The sequence below is a fragment of the Caenorhabditis elegans genome, chromosome III, assembly GCF_000002985.6.
Source record: "Caenorhabditis elegans chromosome III".
NCBI classification, from domain to species: Eukaryota; Metazoa; Nematoda; class Chromadorea; order Rhabditida; family Rhabditidae; genus Caenorhabditis; species Caenorhabditis elegans.
In genome coordinates, this window is record NC_003281.10 from 2,343,473 (window position 1) to 2,362,773 (window position 19,301).

Genomic DNA, 19,301 nt, shown 5'->3' on the forward strand with positions numbered 1-19,301 from the left:
TTTAACCAGAATTTCTGAAAATTTTAAGCATTTTTTAATGAAAAATTCTAATTTCGCTTCAATTTCAGCCCAAATTTAATTAAAAATCCATTTTTTACAGGCTTGTGATGGCAAAACATCATCCAGATTTGATTTTTTGCCGAAAACAGCCCGGAATTGCCATTGGAAGACTCTGTGAGAAGTGTAAGTTTAGAAAAATTATTGATTTTTCGCCTATAAACTACCGAAAAATTCAATTTTCCAGTGTAAAATTGGAATAATGTATCGATTTTCCTCGAAAAATCACTACAAATTCAACTTTTCTCTATAAGTTCCGAAATATCAAAAAAAAATTGATTTTTTTTTGAAAATTTAAATTTCCGATTATTTAAAAAAAAAGTAAACATTTCAAGCTAAAACTTTTAAAAAAAATTATTTTCTGATTATTTTCTGAAGAAAAATCGAAAAATGTGAAATTCTTAACCGAAAATGTAAAAAAGTTATCGATTTTAGTAGGAACATTCCTGAAAATTTAATTTTTCCTATTTAAAATTTATAAAAATTGGTGTTTATTGGCGAGAAATTCGAAAAAATAGTCTATTTTACAAGAAAAAACACTCAAAAAATTCAATTTTTGCAGGCGATGGTCGTTGTGTGATTTGTGATTCACATGTTCGTCCATGTACATTGGTTCGTATCTGTGAAGAGTGTAATTATGGATCATATCAGGTACAAAACACGCGGAGATCTACTGAAAAATGCTCAAAAATGAGTCGAAAATCATTGAAAATCCCGTTTTAAAATACAAAAATACAGTGAAAACTCGCAGAAATACGAAAAAATCGGAAAAATTTTGCAAATTTTGTTGTTTTTTGGGAAGTTTCCACCAAAAATCAACTGATGGCCGAACTCTTTGGATTTCTAGGCCATTGAAAACTGATTTTTCTCAAATTTTCAGTTAGAAATTGTGTTTCTCACCAATTTTCACCCCTAGAAGTTGTGTTTTTTTTTTGCGCAAGATAATTTGGTGGCCTAACTTTTGGGATTTCTAGGCCACCAATATGACAATGATGGTTTCAAGCCGTTTTTATCCTTTTTTTTAGAAGTTTTATTTGAAATAATGACAATAAAAACGATTTTAACTTGAAAATCGTGAAGTTTTCAGTTTAAATTCCTAGAATCCCCTAAAAATCTATGTTTTTTCCGTATAAACCAAATTCTATTCAGTTTTTGGATTTGATATCAATTGGTGGTTGAACTCTTTGGATTTCTAGGCCACCAATTATCTGAACTTTTTTCCCCTGTGACTCTTGTGCCTCTATTCGTATTGATTGCAGTAAAAACGGGTATTTATTCACATTTTCAGCCTTAAATCAGCTGAAAATGTGAATAAATACCGTATTTCTGCCAACAATTTGACAATAGAGCACATTTGTCACTCGGAGATGCGGAAGCTATGCCCAAATTTTCATTTTTCCCGAAAAACTTGTAATTTTTTACGGTTTTTCATTAATTTTTTTTTAATTTTTGAGGCTTTTTTTTGGCGAAGAGTCGCTTTTTAATCGAATTTTGAATATAAAAACTGAATTCTATGTGGTTTTTGGATTTAAAATCATTCGGTGGCCGAACTCTTTGGATTTCTAGGCCACAAAATTTTTGAACTATTTTCCCCTGTGACTTATGTGCCTCTACTCGTTTTTTTTTGTTTGCACTAAAAACTGTATTTATTCACATTTTCATCCTCAAATTGGGCTGAAAATGTGAATAAATACCGTATTTCTGCCAACAATTTGACAATAGAGCACATTTGTCACTCGGAGATGCGGAAGCTATGCCCAAATTTTCACTTTTCACCCGAAAACTTGTGAATTTTCACGAAAATTGAAATTTTTTGATGTTCCAAGTAGATTTTCGGATGAATTTTCGCAATTTTAGCTTTAAAATGCCAAAAATTTGGAATTCTTTAAGAAAAAAATATTTTAAAGTGCCGATTTACGCCGTAAATCGACACTACAATATTATCAATAATGTGCTGCGTGCGCATAAAACAAATACACTTAATCTGTGTATATTGCTGCGTCTTTGACCCCTCTTTTCCTTCGATAAAAATGGTAAAAATATCGATTTTTCGGTTTTTTCCTTGTTTTTTATGGAAAATTTGAATTTTTAAAGAAAAAATTGGTAAAAAACGCTGAAAATTCACTGGAAAAATGTGTTTTTAGCGAAAAAAAATGCCTCGAAATATAAATTTTTAATTTTTAATCTGAAAATTCCCGTGAAAAATGGGAAAATTTTCGAATTTTTCATGTTTTTTCGACTAAAAAGTCGAAAATTTTGTGAAATTTCTCGAAAAAATTGAAGTTTTCTCAATTTTCCAGCTTTTCCCCCTCAAAATGCTCCAATTTTCAGGATATTTTCATATATATTTTTTTTTTTTTTTTTTTTTTTTTTAAATTGTGAAAAACGTTGAAAAGTTCACTTTGGAAAAAGAAAAATATGGAAAAATTCAAATTTTCCACTAAAAATTGACATTATTTGCGGAAATTACCAGCTTTTCGGCGTAAAAAACGCTAAATTTGTCAGTTTTCCGCAAAAAATGCTCGAAAATCCAAAATTTTGTGAAATTTCTCTCAAAAAACGCGTGAAAAACGCTATTCAAAAAAGTGCAATTTTCAGCTTTTTTTTACTAATTTTTTCTTTAAAAAATTCAAATTTTTGACTGGATTTCTTCAAATTCTCCATTAAAAACGGGTTTTTACTCAGAAAAGAGGGGAAAAACCAGGAAAATTGAAAAATTTTCATATTTTTCGACTGAAAAATGCAAAATTTTGTGAAATTTCTCTCAAAAAACGAGTGAAAAACGGCAAAATTTACAAATTTTTCTAAAAAAAAATCGGAAAAACGCGAAATTTTCATGTTTTTTTTCGGCTAAAAATTAAAATTTCCATTTTTTTTTTTGCAGGGTCGGTGTGTGATTTGTGGTGGCGCTGGCGTCAGTGATGCATATTATTGCAAAGAATGCACAATTCTCGAAAAGGATCGTGACGGATGCCCGAAAATTGTGAATTTGGGAAGTGCGAAGACGGATTTGTTCTACGAACGAAAGAAATTCGGATCGAAAAAGTCGTAGAAATTGGCTTTTTGGCGGCGAAAATGAGCGAAAAATCACAAAATTTCGCCGAATTTTCACCTATATCACCTCTAATTTATCAAAAATGTTCCAATTTTCTGTTAATTTCCACTTTTTTCCGCTGAAAATTCCTATTTTTCTTGAAATCTGACTGAAATTTGGCTAAAAATGAGCTGGAAATATCGAAATTTGGCTGAAATCGTAAAATTCCCTTTTTGTTCCCTGAAAATTGAGCAAAAATGTCAAAATTTTGGCATTTTTGACCAAATTTTGCCTATTTTTGTGAAAATTTGCCTTTTTTTTTCGTTGTTTTTATCGAAATTTTGCTGAAATCGCGATTTTTTCCACTATTTTTCCCTAAAACATCCCTTTTTTACTGGAAATTTGGGCAACATTTTGGCATTTTTGCCTATTTTTGTGAAAATGTTACCATTTTATTGAAAAATTAGCTTAAAATGACAATATTTTCCTAAAAATTTCGAATTTCCGTGAAAAATAGCCAAAATGTCACTTATTTCAGTTAAAAATATGCCATTTCCCTGAAATTTGGCTGAAAATTCGCCTATTTTCACTTAAAATTCCGCAAAAAGCCCTTTTTTTCACTCAAAATGTTCAATTTTTCCCTGAAATTTGCCTGAAAAATCGATATTTTCACTCATTTTCACCTTAAAAATTGTCTTTTTCCCCCATTTTTTCCAATTTTCCTCTACCCTTTTATCAATTTTCGAATAAATTATCGATTTTTCTGTAATTTTTCCCTTTTTTTGCTGTGTTGTGCTGGTTTTGTTACCTATTTGTGTATATTTATCTCTATTTTTTACGGGAATTTTCAGTTTTCCCCGAATTTTTCTGAATTAAAATCACTAAAAATCGATTTTTCTTCCTGAAAATTGGGTAATTTTGCGAGAAATTTAATTTTTGTTTAAAAAAAAACTAAAATCTGAATATTTTTTGGAGAAAATTAACCAAAAACTTGAAATTTTATGAAAAAAAAATGGAAAAATTTCAGATAAATGCGTCGACAAGGCAGCGAAGAAGTTGAAGCTGTACAGCAATTTTTAAATGCTTTCGGGTTTCATGATAGAGGTAATTGGATTGAATTTTAGAAGAAAAAACACCGAAAAAGCCGAAAAATTGACTGAAAAATCGAATTTCTGACGAAAAAATGAGATTTTCCATAAAATATCAATAATTTCAAGTAAATATTCGAATTTCGAGGGGTACGGTAGCACCAAAAGTACGCAAACACTGTGGTACACCAAATCTTACGACATTTTGCAGAAAAACTCCTGAAATTATAATAAGAGTTCAGATTTTTTTCATCAAAAGAATATATTGGTGGCCGAACTCCTTGGATTTTTTTAGGCCACGATTTTCTGAGCCAAAAATTTTATTTTGAATTTTTCGTTCAAATCTCGTTTTTTACTAGAGAAACTCCAATTTCGGCTTTTTTTCTCTTGGTTGCCTAACTTTTTTTTTAGATTTCTAGGCCACCCATTAAAAATAGACCGTTTTATTTGATTTTCTACATAAAAACGGGGATTTTGAATTTTGAATAATTCAAATTTTAAAACCAAAATTTTAATTTTAAGTCTTTTTTTTTTTTGAGATATTTGAAATTTTCTAGACGGTTTTTTGGTGATGAATCGGTTTTTATTAGAATTTCAACTATAAAAACCGAATTCTAGTCAGTTTTTGGATTTAAAATCAATTGGTGGCCGAACTTGTTGGATTTCTAGGCTACCAAACTTCTGAACATTTTCCCCTGTGACTCTTGTGCCTCTATTCGTATTGATTGCAGTAAAAACGGGTATTTATTCACATTTTTAGCCTTAAATTGGCTTAAAATGTGAATAAATACCGTATTTCTGCAAACAATTTGACAATAGAGCACATTTGTCACTTGGAGATGCGGAAGCTATGCCCAAATTTTCATTTTCAAGCCGAAAAACTTGTGAATTTTCGCGATTTTTGCACAAAAAAAACCATTTTCAGCCGATTTTTCCGTAGAAAAACGGATTTTTAATCAAAATTTTGCAATTTTCTGTATTTCAGATGTGATAAAAGTTCAAGAAGGGCTATTCCACAGCCGTCAGCTCAACGATGTGAACGCTTCGAGAACATGTGTAGATCAATTTGTTAAGAAATGTATGAAATTCCAGGGAAAAAACCAAAAAAAAAAGCGGCAGTTTTCCAGGCGAACTTCGTGATCCGAACGGAATAAAACCGCTTCGCAAAAAAATCGATGCTCTGATGAACGAATCGGTAGAAATGAATTATATGATGGATTTTCTTGTGAGATGTCGACAGGCTCACTTATTTCATAATGAAACAATAAGAAATAGTCCGAGTATTGGTCTGGGATCCATTGGAGGTACCCCGACCAATTCGATTCCATCCTCATCGCCGTTTCAAAGAAGATCTGCAAGTCGTGGACGGGTGCTCAGCACGCTGAGTTCGGTGTTTTACCGGTTTTAGCCGCGAAAAATTGTGAAAAAACGGAGCAAATATCACTGAAAAGTCGATAATTTATTTGAAAATTGACATTTATTTTCATTAAAAATTCGAAAAATTAGACATTTTCGGTCAAATTTGACCTGAATTTTATAAAAATATTTTTTTTCTCCTTAAAAGTTGAAGATTGTGCTTATTTTTGTTCGATTTTCGAGAAAAAATGCTGAAATAAAACCTACAAAAATGTGGAAAATTGAAAAAAAAAAGTTTTTTTTTTCATTAATTTTCAATAGAAAAAAAAACGAAATTTTTGCCATGATTAAGTGGCCGAACTTTTTGGATTTCTAGGCCACCAGTCGGAAAACTCGGATTTTTAGAAATTTTTTATTAAATTTCTAATTCTCAAGCAACAATTATTGCGTTTTTTTTCATTAATTTTTTTTTAATTTTTGAGGCTTTTTTTTGGCGAAGAGTCGCTTTTTAATCGAATTTTGAATATAAAAACTGAATTCTATGTGGTTTTTGGATTTAAAATCATTCGGTGGCCGAACTCTTTGGATTTCTAGGCCACAAAATTTTTGAACTATTTTCCCCTGTGACTTATGTGCCTCTACTCGTTTTTTTTTGTTTGCACTAAAAACTGTATTTATTCACATTTTCATCCTCAAATTGGGCTGAAAATGTGAATAAATACCGTATTTCTGCCAACAATTTGACAATAGAGCACATTTGTCACTCGGAGATGCGGAAGCTATGCCCAAATTTTCATTTTTCACCCGATTTTTAGCATATTTTTGGGGTTTTGATGGATTTTAAGTGTTGAAATCGGTTTCAGCTAAGAAATTTTCGGTGACCGATCTTTATGGAATTCTAGGCCACCAAGCTGATTTTGAGCCAAAAAGCTATGCTCAAATTTTTATTTTCGCAATAAGATTTGCAATTTTCCATAGAATCATTCCACAAAAATCAAATTTTGAGCAAATCCCCAAACACTGTGGCCTAACTTTTTGCAAGTTTTTAGGCCACCCATTAGAACTTTGGCGTTTTTTCTCGAATTTTCTACAAATTTCTATGTAAAAATGTATTGAAATTGAGAAAAACTACAAATTCAAGCCTATTTTCGCTTTAAAAATCATGAAAAATCATTTTTTTTTAATTGGAAATTCACAGAAAATTGGCGAATTTTTCCATAAAACTAGTGAATTTTCCAGCCGGAGACCAACAAACTCCATCAATTGCCGATTCATCGTCTCGTTCTCGTGCCAATTCCTCATTTACTGCCTATGACAATCGAATGCTTGGAATGGAACGCCAATTGGCTGGAAATATGGCTCAACGGCCACGGAGTCCGTATACAATTAATGGAATACCAACTACGAGGGTTCAGCCGATTAGCGCCAGCAATCAGCTTTTTACGTGCGTAATTTTCGAGAAAATTTGAGGAAATTTGGTTGAAAATACCGAATTCACCGCTAATTTTCACCCCTAGCACACTTTTTCCGGGTTACTGTAGCTTTAAAAGTACGCCAACACCAGATCTAACGACATTTTTCAGAAAATCGCGAAAAAATGAGTTTTTGTGATTAAAAATGGCTCAAATTTTCAAGTTTTTTGAAAAAAATCACTTCAATCTCGGTTCTCCCCCAGTTTTTACCCCAAAAATTCATTTCTTTGACGTTTTCTGCAAAATGTCGTAAGATTTGGTGTATTGCGGTGTTTGCGTACTTTTGACGCTACAGTAACCCTGAAAAATAAGTTTTCCCATTTTTAGATCAGAATCAGCCGAATTTTTCGAAGAAAACGAGTAGGTTCATGGGATTTCCTTAACAAAATGTGTGCTTTTCCCCACTAAAAAACCTCAAAAATCACCCATTTTTTCAGTTTTCTAACCTGTTTTCCCTGTTAAAAATCAGTTAACCTTCAGTTTCTACTATTCTACTAATTTTTTTAAGCGAAAAATCAAAAAAAAAAACGGGTTTTTCATCAAAAAATATATGAAAAATCACTTTTAAAAAAATGTTTAGCGCTTTTTTCATAAATTTTTAAATAGAAAAGTGAAATTCTGTTCTGTCTGGCTGTTTTTTGAGACAATTAATTAATTAATGGCCGAAATTTTTGAATTTCTAGGCCACCGTGCGAATATTTTTAATTTTTCGTTTGAATTCTGAATATTTGAACGAAAATGGGAAAATTTATGGAAAATCAAAACAAAAAATGTGAAAAAAAAATTTTGGCCGTTTTCTTTTAATCTTATGAAAAAAATTTCCCAAAAATTTGCAAAAAATAAGGAGAAAAAGACGAAAATGAATTGGTGGCCGAACTCTTTGGATTTCTAGGTTATCTGTTAAAAATTGAAAAAAAACGGTTTTTTGAGCAAAATTTCCCCGTTTTTTGTGCCAGAAATGTTCAGATTTTCATACAAAATTTGAATTTCTTATTAAAAAAATTGGCATTATCGAAAATTTTGGATTTTTTGAAATAAAACAAATTTTCATGTGTAGATTTACGCCGTAAATCGACACTATAATTTTCTAAAAAGGTAAAAATTCACAGGAAATTCGATTTTCATACTGAAAATTGCTGAAAATTCCTAGAAAGTTGAAAAAAAAACTGAAATATTTGTTCTTCGGCTCCAAAATTGAAATTTCAGTGACTTATGTGCTTCTACTCTGATTGATTGCAGTAAAAACGGGTATTTATTCACATTTTCAGTCATAAATTGGGCTGAAAATGTGAATAAATACCGTATTTCTGCCAACAATTTGACAATAGAGCACATTTGTCACTCGGAGACGCGGAAGCTATGCCCAAATTTTCATTGTTCAGCCAAAAACTTGAAATTTTCACAGTTTTTGAACGGTTTTCAGTGTTGAAATCGGATTCTCCACTACTTTTTACCCCCAACCTGCACAATTTGCTTTTAAAAAAGTGAAAAAATGTTGGTGGCCGAACTTTTTGGATTTCTAGGCCACCAAGCTGATTTTGAGCTATTTCCTACGGTTTTTTTGCTGCTTTTTCTATAGAAATTTTGGCTCAAAAATAGGTAAATTGAATTTTTTTTTGTTGCGAATTTTGAAAATCAGCCGGTTTTGCTCCGAAAAATGAGCAATTTTCTCTGAAAAATCTCGAAATTTTCAATTTTTCAGTGCTTCCAATGGCTTCACACCTCCAAATCCACATCTCCGAACAACTTCTCGTCGTGAAGAATCACCATCTTCCTCCGTATTTCCACATAATTCAGATTTTGAACGTAACCGTGGTGGTGCTCCGAACCGTGCTCACCAGCTCCGCCATCCGACCACAAGCCACCTATTGAATACATCTGTGACGTCATCGATTCGGGCGAATGTTAATTCCAACTCGAATACGCCGATTCATTCGAGAATCGGAAGTGCTATAAGTACGGGAAATTCTGGAAAAAAATTGAATTTTTTGAGCATTTTTGGGCTCAAAATTTAAAAAATGACTGAAAACTCGATTTTTCCGGTTTTTTGTTGAAAATTACTATTATAAAATCTGAAAATTCCGAAAAATGGTTAAAAATTGAATTTTTGGAGCATTTTTGTGCTCAAAATTTAAAAAACTGCCGAAAAAATCGCTTTTTTTAGCTGAAAACTCGGTTTTTTTTAGGTTTTTCTATGCAATTTTGAAGTTTTTCTGAAAAATACTTTTTAAAAAAATCAAAAATTTCCAAAAAAAAGGTCAAAATCGATGTTTTTGTGAAAATTGCAAAAAAAATTGTTTTTTTTTTTAATTTTGCATTTTCGGGGTATTTTTGGAGCATTTTTGTGCTCAAAATCCAAAAAAATCGATTTTTTCGGATTTTCCATGCAATTTTGATATTTTTGTGTAAAAATTACTATAAAAATCTGAAATTTCCAAAAAAAAAAAAGGTAAAAATCGATATTTTTGAGAAAATTGCAGCATAAAAATAGAGCATTTTTGTGCTCAAAACTTAATGCCGAAAAAATCGCTTTTTTCGGCTGAAAACTGGGGTTTTTTTGGTTTTTCCATGCAATTTTTGAAAATTTCACGGAAAAATGCACTTTTTTTAATGGAAAATTACTATAAAAAATTTGAAATTTCCAAAAAAAGGAGCATTTTTGTGCTCAAAATCCAAAAAATGCCGAAAAAATCGTTTTTTTTTTTTGGCTGAAAACATCGGTTTTTCTGGATTTTCCATGCAATTTTTGAAAATTACCATAAAAAATCTGAGTTTTTGGGAAAATTTCATTAAAAATCGAATTTTTACCGAAAATTTTTAAAAATTATTCCGAAAAAAGACAAATAATTTTTTTTCACCAAAAAATTGCCAAAATCTGAGCAAATTTATTCAGAAAATCGATTTTTTCCGAAAAATCTGGTGAAATCACGCAAATTTTACGGAATTTTAGTGTAAAAATTGAATTTTCCGCATTTTTTTTTGTTGCTAAAAACTCTGAAAAATCGAAATTTTAACACTTTCTGTTGAAAAATATCTCAAAAACCCCGAAAATTTTTCAGCTGAAACCGAATCAAATGTTTGCGAATGCTTGCTCTCCGCACTTCTTGGCATCGAAACTCGGCTTTTCACTCCAATTCACAGAGAAATGAAGATCACATCAACTGCTTCACTGTCAACGGTACAAAATTTCAGGATTTTCAGATTTTTTCGCCGGAAAAATCGATATTTTTGTAAATTTTCATCGAAAAAACGCGAAAATTCGAGGTTTTTTGTGTGCAAAATTAACTTTGAAAAAAAAAGGCATTTTTGAACAAAATTCCAGATTTTTTTAGCTAAAAATCTTATTGGTGGCCGAACTTGTTCAATTTCTAGGCCACCGGTTAAAATTAAGCGGTTTTGGCGCCATTTAATTTTTAGAAAGCCTGGCCTGTTTCAAGACTAAAAATTTCGATAAAATTGAACAAAAAAAACTGTCAAAAAACCGGAAATTCCTGAAAATCTGTAATTTCGAGCAATTTTTTCGAATGAAAACTGGTTTAACCTTTTTTCTAAACAAAAAAATGGTTTTCAGCCGGATATTTATGCAAATTTATGCAAATTTCCACGGTTTAAGTGAGAAATTTCCGAACAAAATTGCTTAAAAAATACAATTTCTATAAATTCCGTGACTCATGTGCTTCTACTCGTATTGATTGCAGTAAAAACTGTATTTATTCACATTTTTAGCACTAAATTTGCTGAAAATGTGAATAAATACCGTATTTCTGCAAACAATTTGACAATAGAGCACATTTGTCACTCGGAGATGCGGAAGCTATGCCCAAATTTTTAATTTTTTCTGAAAAACTTGTAATTTGACCCGATTTTCAGTTAAAAATTCGGATTCTCCATCACTTTTCACTTCTATTACCCATTTTTCTGACAATTCAGGCAAAAGTTCGTGAAATTCGGTGCCTAGTACACAAACCTCTGTGTTTGCGTACTTTTGGAGCTACCGTAACCCTTGATATTGAAATTTCAAGCTAGAAACACAGAAAAAGTGTGCTAGACGTGAAATTCGACGGGAGGAATTAGATTTTCATACTGAAAATTGCTGAAAATTCCTATAAAATTGAAAAAAAAACGGATATATTCGTTTTTCGGCTCCAAAATTGAAATTTCGTGACTCATGTGCTTCTACTCGTATTGATTGCAGTAAAAACGGGTATTTATTCACATTTTCAGTCTTAAATTGGGCTGAAAATGTGAATAAATACCGTATTTCTGCCAACAATTCGACAATAGAGCACATTTGTCACTCGGAGATGCAGAAGCTATGCCCAAATTTTCATTTTTCCCCGAAAAACTTGCGATTTTCCACGGATTTCCAATGTTTTTTGATGATTTTTAGTGTCAAAATCGGATTTTCCATTATTTTCCACCCGAGTTCATGTTTTCATGTTTTTTTAACAAAAAATTTTGGTGGCCGAACTTTTTGGATTTCTAGGCCATTAATTGCAAAAAGCTGAGTTTGAGCCATTTTCAACGGGTTTTCAATTTATCGAATTTCGAATGTTTGAATGAGAACTTTCCGAACAAAATTACCGAAAAAGTACAATTTCTAAAAATTTCAGTGGCTCTTGTGCTTCTACTTGATTGCAGTAAAAACGGGGATTTATTCACATTTTTAGCCTTAAATTGGTTGAAAATGTGAATAAATACCGTATTTCTGCAAACAATTTGACAATAGAGCACATTTGTCACTCGGAGATGCGGAAGCTATGCCCAAATTTTCATTTTTTCCCAAAAAACTTGTAATTTTTCCCATTTCAGACCCATCAAGCAGTGTGCTCACGTATCCTACCAATTGCTAATACATATCTACTATTATCACATAAAGAGCCCAACAACACTGGACAAATGACTGAAGCTCTGATGGCGGCGATTCGACGAATTATTGGTGATTATATCACTGATATTGATGCTTTACGACGGACTAGAGGCATCAAATTTTATCAATGTCTTCCGCTTATTGATATGTGGCAAAATCGGCTGAGATTGCTGAAAATGGCCTATAAAATTAGGTAAATTAGACTAATATTGTCAGAATTTTGATTTAGCGGGTTAAAATTGACGTTTTTCGCCTAAAAAATTCAAATTTTGAGCAAAATTTGAGTTTGGAGGGGTACTGTAGCCCCAAAAGTACGCAAACACCTTACGACATTTTGCAGAAAAATGTCGAAAAATGAGTTTTTGGGGTAAAAATTGGCGGAAAATCCGAATTTCCTGGCTAAAAAATTCAAATGTCGAATTTCCAGGGTTACTGTAGCCACAAAAGTACGCAAACACCCGAATACACCGAATCCTACGACAATTTGCAGAAAAACCTCGAAAAATGTGTTTTAGGATGTAAATTGTCGGAAAATGCGAATTTCTTGGCTAAAAATGCCAAAATTCAATTTTCGAAGGAGTACTGTAGCCCCAAAAGTACGCAAACACCGAATCCTACGACATTTTGCAGAAAATGCAGATAAATTGGTTATCGCGGTAGAAAATAACGAAGAATTTGAATTTCTTGGCGAAAATTGCCAAAATTCAATTTTAGAGGGGTACTGTAGCGCCAAAAGTACGAAAACACCGAATTTTACGACAGTTTGCAGAAATCGTCAAAAAAGGTGTTTTTAGGGGAAAAAATGTCGGAAAATGCGAATTTCTTGGCTAAAAATGCCAAAATTCAATTTTCGATGGGTACTGTAGCGCCGAAAGTACGCAAACACCCGAATACACCGAATCCTACGACAATTTGCAGAAATCGTCAAAAAAAATGAAGTTTTTGGGGTAAAAATTGCTGGGGAATTCGAATTTTGAATGCAATTTTTCGGAAAATTGAACAAAAAAGGGTTTTGGGGTCAAAATAAAGGGAAAAATCGAATTTTTAATTAATTTTTCTCGAATAATTTGAAAAAAAACATTGAATAAATTGTTTTTTTTTCCAGAAATTTGCCCCAACTGGAACTTCTCGAAAACTTGTACATTCTGCACGCGGCGTATAGCTTTGATTCGGATCAAAAATCAATACTTGACGTGATTCTTGATTATACATTGGGAGTTTTTTGTAATCAAATGATGGAATGGATGACTACGGGCGAAATTCCCACCAGTGATAAGGTTTTTTGACTGAAAATTGAAAAAAAAATGGCTTAATTTTAAAATTTTTGAGTTTCAGTGGATTATTGAGAAGAATGAGCAGAGCGGAGAGCTTTTTCTGCGGAAAATTCCAATTTTTATCACGGATTCGGATGCTAGAATTGTGAGTTTTTATTTAAAAAACTGATTTTAACTGGAAAAATTTTGATTTTTTAGCAAAAAATCTCTTTCCTCGAATTTTCCTCGAATTTTTTATCGAAAAATCGACTTTTCTGCAATTTTTGAGCCCAGATACTAATTGGTGGCCGAACTCTTTGGATTTCTAAGCCACCGATCGAGAAATCTCTAAAAAAAATCTAGTTTTCTGACAAAAGTCGATGTTTTCATGATTTTTGATCCTAAAAATCGATTTCTCGGCAGTTTTTTGACCGAAAAATGAGTTGATGGCCGAACTTTTTGGATTTCTAGGCCACGAGTTGAAATTTTCGGAATTTTAGACATTTTTGTCCAATTTTCGATATGAAAATCAAATTTTTTCGGCAGGTTTTAGATCAAAAATGGATTGGTGGCTGAACTTTTTGGATTTCTAGGCCACCAAGTGGAAAAAATTCGGGTTTTTCGTGCAAACTTCATTTATTGAGTCGAAATTCAATTCGCAATCGAAAAAAAAAGTCGAATTTTTCATAAATAAATTGGTGGCCGAACTCCTTGGATTTCTAGGCCATCAGTTGAAAATTCATTAAACAAAAAGGTGAAGTTGGTGGCCGAAATTGTGCGATTTCTAGGCCAACAATTTCGAAAATTTTGAATTTTTGTTGAAAAAATAATCTAGTTTTGATAGGTGGCCGAACTTTTTCGAATTTCTAGGCCACTAATCGAAAAATAGACTATTGTTTTTTTTTTCAGAGTTGTTTTTCGAATATTCTCCAAGCAAATATGAAAATATTTAGAAAAATGTCATGAATTTACTGGATTTTTCGAAAAAAAATCTTCAATTTTTCCTCTGAAATGGACAAAAATTGGCCAGCTTTCAGTAAAATCTCTGAAAATATTTATTTTTATTCAAAATCGGAGATTTCTTTGACTTTTCTCACCAAAAATCGATAATTCCTTGACTCTTGTGCTTCTACTCAGATTGGTGGCATAAAAACTGTATTTATTCACATTTTCATCCTTAAATTGGGCTGAAAATGTGAATAAATACCGTATTTCTGCCAACAATTCGACAATAGAGCACATTTGTCACTCGGAGACGCCGAAGCTATGCCCAAATTTTCAATTTTTCCCGAAAAACTTGTGATTTTCGCAGATTTTCAGTTGAAAATTCGAATTCTCCATCCCTTTTTACGCCCGTCACCCGGTTTTCAGACAATTTGGGCCAACTGTCGTAAAATTCGGTGCCGAGTACGCAAACATCGGTGTTTGCGTACTTTTGGAGCTACCGTAACCCTTGAAATTTAAATTTCAAGCTAGAGGCAAAGAAAAACGTGTTATAGTGGTGAAAATCCTCAGGAAATTGGTTTTTCATAATGAAAAATGCTGAAAATTCCTAGAAAGTTGAAAAAAAACCTTAATATTTGTTTTTCGTTCAAAATTGAAAATATTGAGCCAAAATTTGATGAAAAGCCACAGGAATTCTCATTTTTCTAGCAATATCACATCTGGTGGCCTAACTTTTTGGATTTCTCGGCCATCTCAATTTTCCATAATTTCAGTGGCTCTTGTGCTTCTACTCGTATTGATTGCAGTAAAAACGGGTATTTATTCACATTTTCAGCCTTAAATCAGCTGGAAATGTGAATAAATACCGTATTTCTGCAAACAATTTGACAATAGAGCACATTTGTCACTCGGAGATGCGGAAGCTATGCCCAAATTTTCATTTTTCCCCCAAAAGCTTGTGATTTTTCAATTTATTCTTCGAGTTTTAATTTTTTTTTGCACAAAAATTCGCTTGTCATCATGCATTTTTCAGCTTCTCGAAATTGGAAAATCCCTTCCACACGTTGAATCTGCATCAGACTCGGATCTGGAGGCAATCGATAAAGCGACTACAGTAGTCCGTACTCAATTGGGTCCCAAAGCGATTTTCTCGAAAATTTTGGGCCAAATCTTGCGTATTCTCCGTGATGTTGTGTGTGGAATTGTGATGCGGATGGTGATGGAAACTGGACGATTAAAGGAACATGTACTCAAATCAACATCATTCTTCTTTTTGAGTGATCCCAGATTTACGACCACTCTCTACACTATTATAAAGTACGGAAAATGCGGATTTTTAGGGAAAAAAACTGGAGAAAATTGGAAAAATGAGCGAAAATTTGAATTTCCCTCGATTTTTACTACAGTACCACTGGCGAAAACTGAAAATTCACCAAAAAAAAAAACGATTTTTTTGCTATTTTTCTGAGTTTTCAGTGAAAAATTCAAATTTTCCGCCAGTTTTTACCCCCCAAAACACATTTTCAAAGCATTTTCTGCAAAATGTCGTAAAATTAGGTGTTTGCGTACTTTGGAAGGTACAGTACCCCAGAAAACTGCTAATTTCTTCAATTTTTTTCTTAATTTTTAGCGAAAATTCGAAAAAAAAAAAAGTTTTTTTTTCTTAATTTTATTGAAAAATTTGGATTTTCCACGATTTTTGGTGGTGTTTGCGTATTTTCCAAGTTACAGTACCCCAATATAATTTGCATAAAATGGGAATTTTTAACGAAAAATTTAAAAATTGAGCATTTGAGCGATTTTTTTGGAAATTTTGCGGCAAAAATTTGAATTTTCCTTGATTTTTCGGTGTTTGCGTACTTTCAGAACTACAGTACCCCTTGGAAAATTGAATTTTCGGAATTATTGAGAAAATATAACACCTTTAATGTCATTTTTCGAAGATTTTTACCGAAAAATTCGAAATTTCCGCCACTCTCCAGTGTTTGCGTACTTCCGAAGCTACAGTAACCCTAAAAATCCCCCAATTTTCTTACAGAGAAGCATCACAAGGACTTCGTGTTGGAAGTACAACGCTCAGCCGTCAAACTGTGTCAAGTGCACTGGCAGCCGCACTCGAATCGTGTCAATCTACACAAAATATTAGTGATAAGGAGAAAAAAGTGAAGAAATTGATGTTCACACTGGATGCGTTGACTTCGGTACGGGCAAAATCTCCGATTTTAGGGCCTAAATGTCGATTTACGCAGATCTATGTCGATTTACGACGCTTATTCTAAATGCCAATTTTCGCACCTATATGTCGATTTACGGCGATCGATGTCGAATTACGCACCTGATTGTCGATTCACGACGCTTATTCTAAATGTCGATTTACACAGATCTATGTCTTCTATGTCGATTTACGGGGTTGATTGTCGATTTACGCCGCAGTTCTATGTCGATTTACGACGCTTATTCTAAATGTCGATTTACGCACCTAGATGTAGATTTACGGGGTTGCTTGTTGATTTACTAACCTGATTGTCGATTTACGGCGCTCTCAATGTCGATTTACGCAGTTCTATGTCGATTTACGCAGCTCTATGTCGATTTACGGCGCTCTCAATGTCGATTTACGGAAAACATTCGGCTACGTAAATCGACATGGAGTGCTTGTAAATCCACACAACAAGTGGAAATCGACGTTATTACATCCAGTAAATCCACACAAACAGCGGAGCCGCGCGTAAATCTACACAGAAAAACCGCGGCTATGCCCTACTTTCCCCATTTCAAAAAAAAATACAAATTTGTCGATTTTTTCGTTTTGCAGACTGGAAGCACACCAAACGTGTCGTCAAGAATGCAATTTGTACAACCGTTACGCCCACGCTACGCGCCTCAAATGGACCTGATGAAGCCCATTTTTTCAGGTAAAATTTGAGATTTTCTGCAAAAAGCGTCTCCAAAAATTAGAAAATATTTCAAATTCTTCCAGCCTGCGACGATGCCTACGAATCGATATTCCACGTAATTTGGTCCATAGATTTGGCTCGTTGTTCAACTCAAGATGCTTCTTCTCAAAATCTTCCAGAAATTCAGCGTTTCCTCATTAAAAACTATTCTCTTCGTGAGAATGCCACGTGTCTTCTGAATATGCTCGCCCACGTGTTTTCCATCATAAATTCCACGTTGCTCCGTGTCCGATGCCACGTTTCTGTGCAATTGGCTCGATTTTTGGCCCGTTTTTTGGCGGCGATCGACGAAAAATGTGTCGACGTGGATGACGTCATTGCTGAGCACCGGCGATTTGTGCATCGTGCGACGTGTGTCGTTTTTCTCAAAAATTCGGATCAAATCGAAAAAGAGCTCGCCACTCTTGTCCGTTCCACGTTTGATGCTCAAGAATTCACGCAGGAATTCGGAGCCACTTGGCGTGACGTCATCGAGAGCACTGGAAATGATGAGAATGCGCGGAAAGCAAGAATTGCGGAGATTTGTCAGAAAAAGACGATTGGGGCGAGGAATTTGATGGATAGTGTTAATGTTAGTGGGGGTTTGCCGTTGAAAAATCGATTTTTTTTTTGCGAAAATTTGAATTTTCCAGGATTTTTGAGCCTAAAATTGATTTTTCCGCAGTTTTTTGACCGAAAATTAGTTGGTGGCCTAACTTTTTGGATTTCTAGGCCACCAAAAAAATTTCAAAATTTCAAATTGTACAGCAAAGAAAAAAGAAAATTCACAAGAAAAACAATTTTTAACCGTTTTTTTTTGTGTTTTTCACACATTTTTGGCCTTTTTTTGGTGAAAATTCGAATCTTCTATAATTTTTGAGTCTAAGATCGATTTCTCCGCAGTTTTTTGATCAAAAATAAATTGGTGGCCGAACTTTTCGGGATTTCTAGGCCACGTGTTGAAATTTTTAGGATCTGTGACATTTTTGACGAAAAGTAGCTTTAATATAATTTCCGTTATGAAAATAAAATTTTCGGCAGGTTTTAGATCAAAAAATGCATTGATGGCCGAACTTTTCGGGATTTCGGGATTTCGGGATAGGCCACCAAGTGGAAAAATTCCCGATTTTTTGTGTAGTATAAGTCGAAATTTCATTTTCACTACTTGGATTTTTAGGCCATCAGCTGAAAATTGATTAAACAAAAAGTTGAAGTTGGCGGCCGAAATTGTGCGATTTCTAGGCCACCAATTTCGAAAATTTTGAATTTTTCGTTCAAATCTTGAAATTTTAGCCTAAAATTAGCAAAAATCGCTTCGATTTTCAACCAATTTATCGCAAGAAATTTAACTTTTTCAGACAACTCAACGTAAGCTCAATGAGCTGCTCGACGAACAAATCACCTACGGAAATGATGCTCTTTTGGATTGATTTTTAAATTTATTTTCTCCTTTCTCTGTCGTACAACTTTCTTTTAATTTATTCTACAAACTTTATTACGAATGTGGCCTTTTTCTCTTTTTTATAATTTTTCTGCCAAGTTTTCCGTTCAAATTAAATAAAATACGCGTTTTAATGTTTCAAATCATTTATGTTTTCAGATCCGCCGAAAATTAAGACTACTTTGTGGAAAATTCGCTAGATATTCATGCGAACTTTCTACGAATTTGGCGAGCTTTCGTTGAAAATTCGCTTGAAATACTGCGAATTTTCGACGAACACGGTGATTTTTCGGGGAAAAATCGCTAGAAGTTCGTCAAACTTTCGACGAATTTGGTGAATTAACTTACAGTTCGGAACTAGTAGATGGGATAATTATTAGTCAACGGACAATTTTTCTGAGTGACTTAAAGGTTACTTCGGCTCAATTTTTCTTCAAATTTTGGCGTTTCTGATCATCTGACCCCATAATGACTGATAAAATAAATAAAAAAATATATTCATTGAGATTCATAACCAAAAATATTGTGAAATATCTCGGCATTCGCCGCCATATTCTTGCCCATGTTTCACAGCTTTTAATCCAAGTTTCGCCCAAAAAAAATTAACATGGATTAGAAGCTGGCCAAACTTGGGCCACAACACTTGGGTCAAACTTGGGCGATGCGTCAAAAAAGGAAAAAAAGTCAACCGCTGTGTAGCCCACTCTCACTCAGCCCAAGTTTTGCCCAAGTTTAGCTATGTCCCAGAAAACGAAGATCACCAAATGATCTAACAATCTCAAAGCCTTGGCTAGCCGTTCGACATGTCTCATTAGGGCTGTAATTGTATTGTATTTATTACGATTGAAA

The 19,301-nt window shown here is 33.3% G+C and overlaps 2 protein-coding genes across 3 annotated transcripts; both read left to right on the forward strand.

Moving 5' to 3' along the window:
• Nucleotides 1-100: 100 nt before the first annotated feature.
• Nucleotides 101-3,857, forward strand: phf-5 (PHD finger-like domain-containing protein 5A). Its single transcript, NM_001027738.2, has 3 exons — nt 101-183; nt 620-708; nt 2,942-3,857. Exons 1-3 carry the CDS (start codon nt 108-110, stop codon nt 3,107-3,109), a joined length of 333 nt encoding a protein of 110 aa, NP_001022909.1. The 5' UTR covers nt 101-107; the 3' UTR covers nt 3,110-3,857.
• Nucleotides 3,858-4,118: 261 nt separating this feature from the next.
• On the forward strand, nt 4,119-18,584 carry gip-1. Of its 2 annotated transcripts, NM_001027461.4 has the most exons (14): nt 4,119-4,195; nt 5,165-5,257; nt 5,307-5,564; nt 6,775-6,979; nt 8,710-8,963; nt 10,067-10,185; nt 11,820-12,070; nt 12,983-13,154; nt 13,213-13,296; nt 15,109-15,392; nt 16,114-16,276; nt 16,891-16,990; nt 17,056-17,603; nt 18,370-18,584. In NM_001027461.4, the coding sequence occupies exons 1-14, from the start codon at nt 4,123-4,125 to the stop codon at nt 18,439-18,441; spliced, it is 2,676 nt and encodes an 891-aa protein (NP_001022632.1). In that variant the 5' UTR covers nt 4,119-4,122; the 3' UTR covers nt 18,442-18,584. The 2 variants fall into 2 exon arrangements, with proteins under 2 accessions (NP_001022632.1, NP_001427156.1); NM_001440239.1 differs by having other exon boundaries at nt 17,056-18,570.
• The last annotated feature ends 717 nt before the right edge of the window (nt 18,585-19,301 follow it).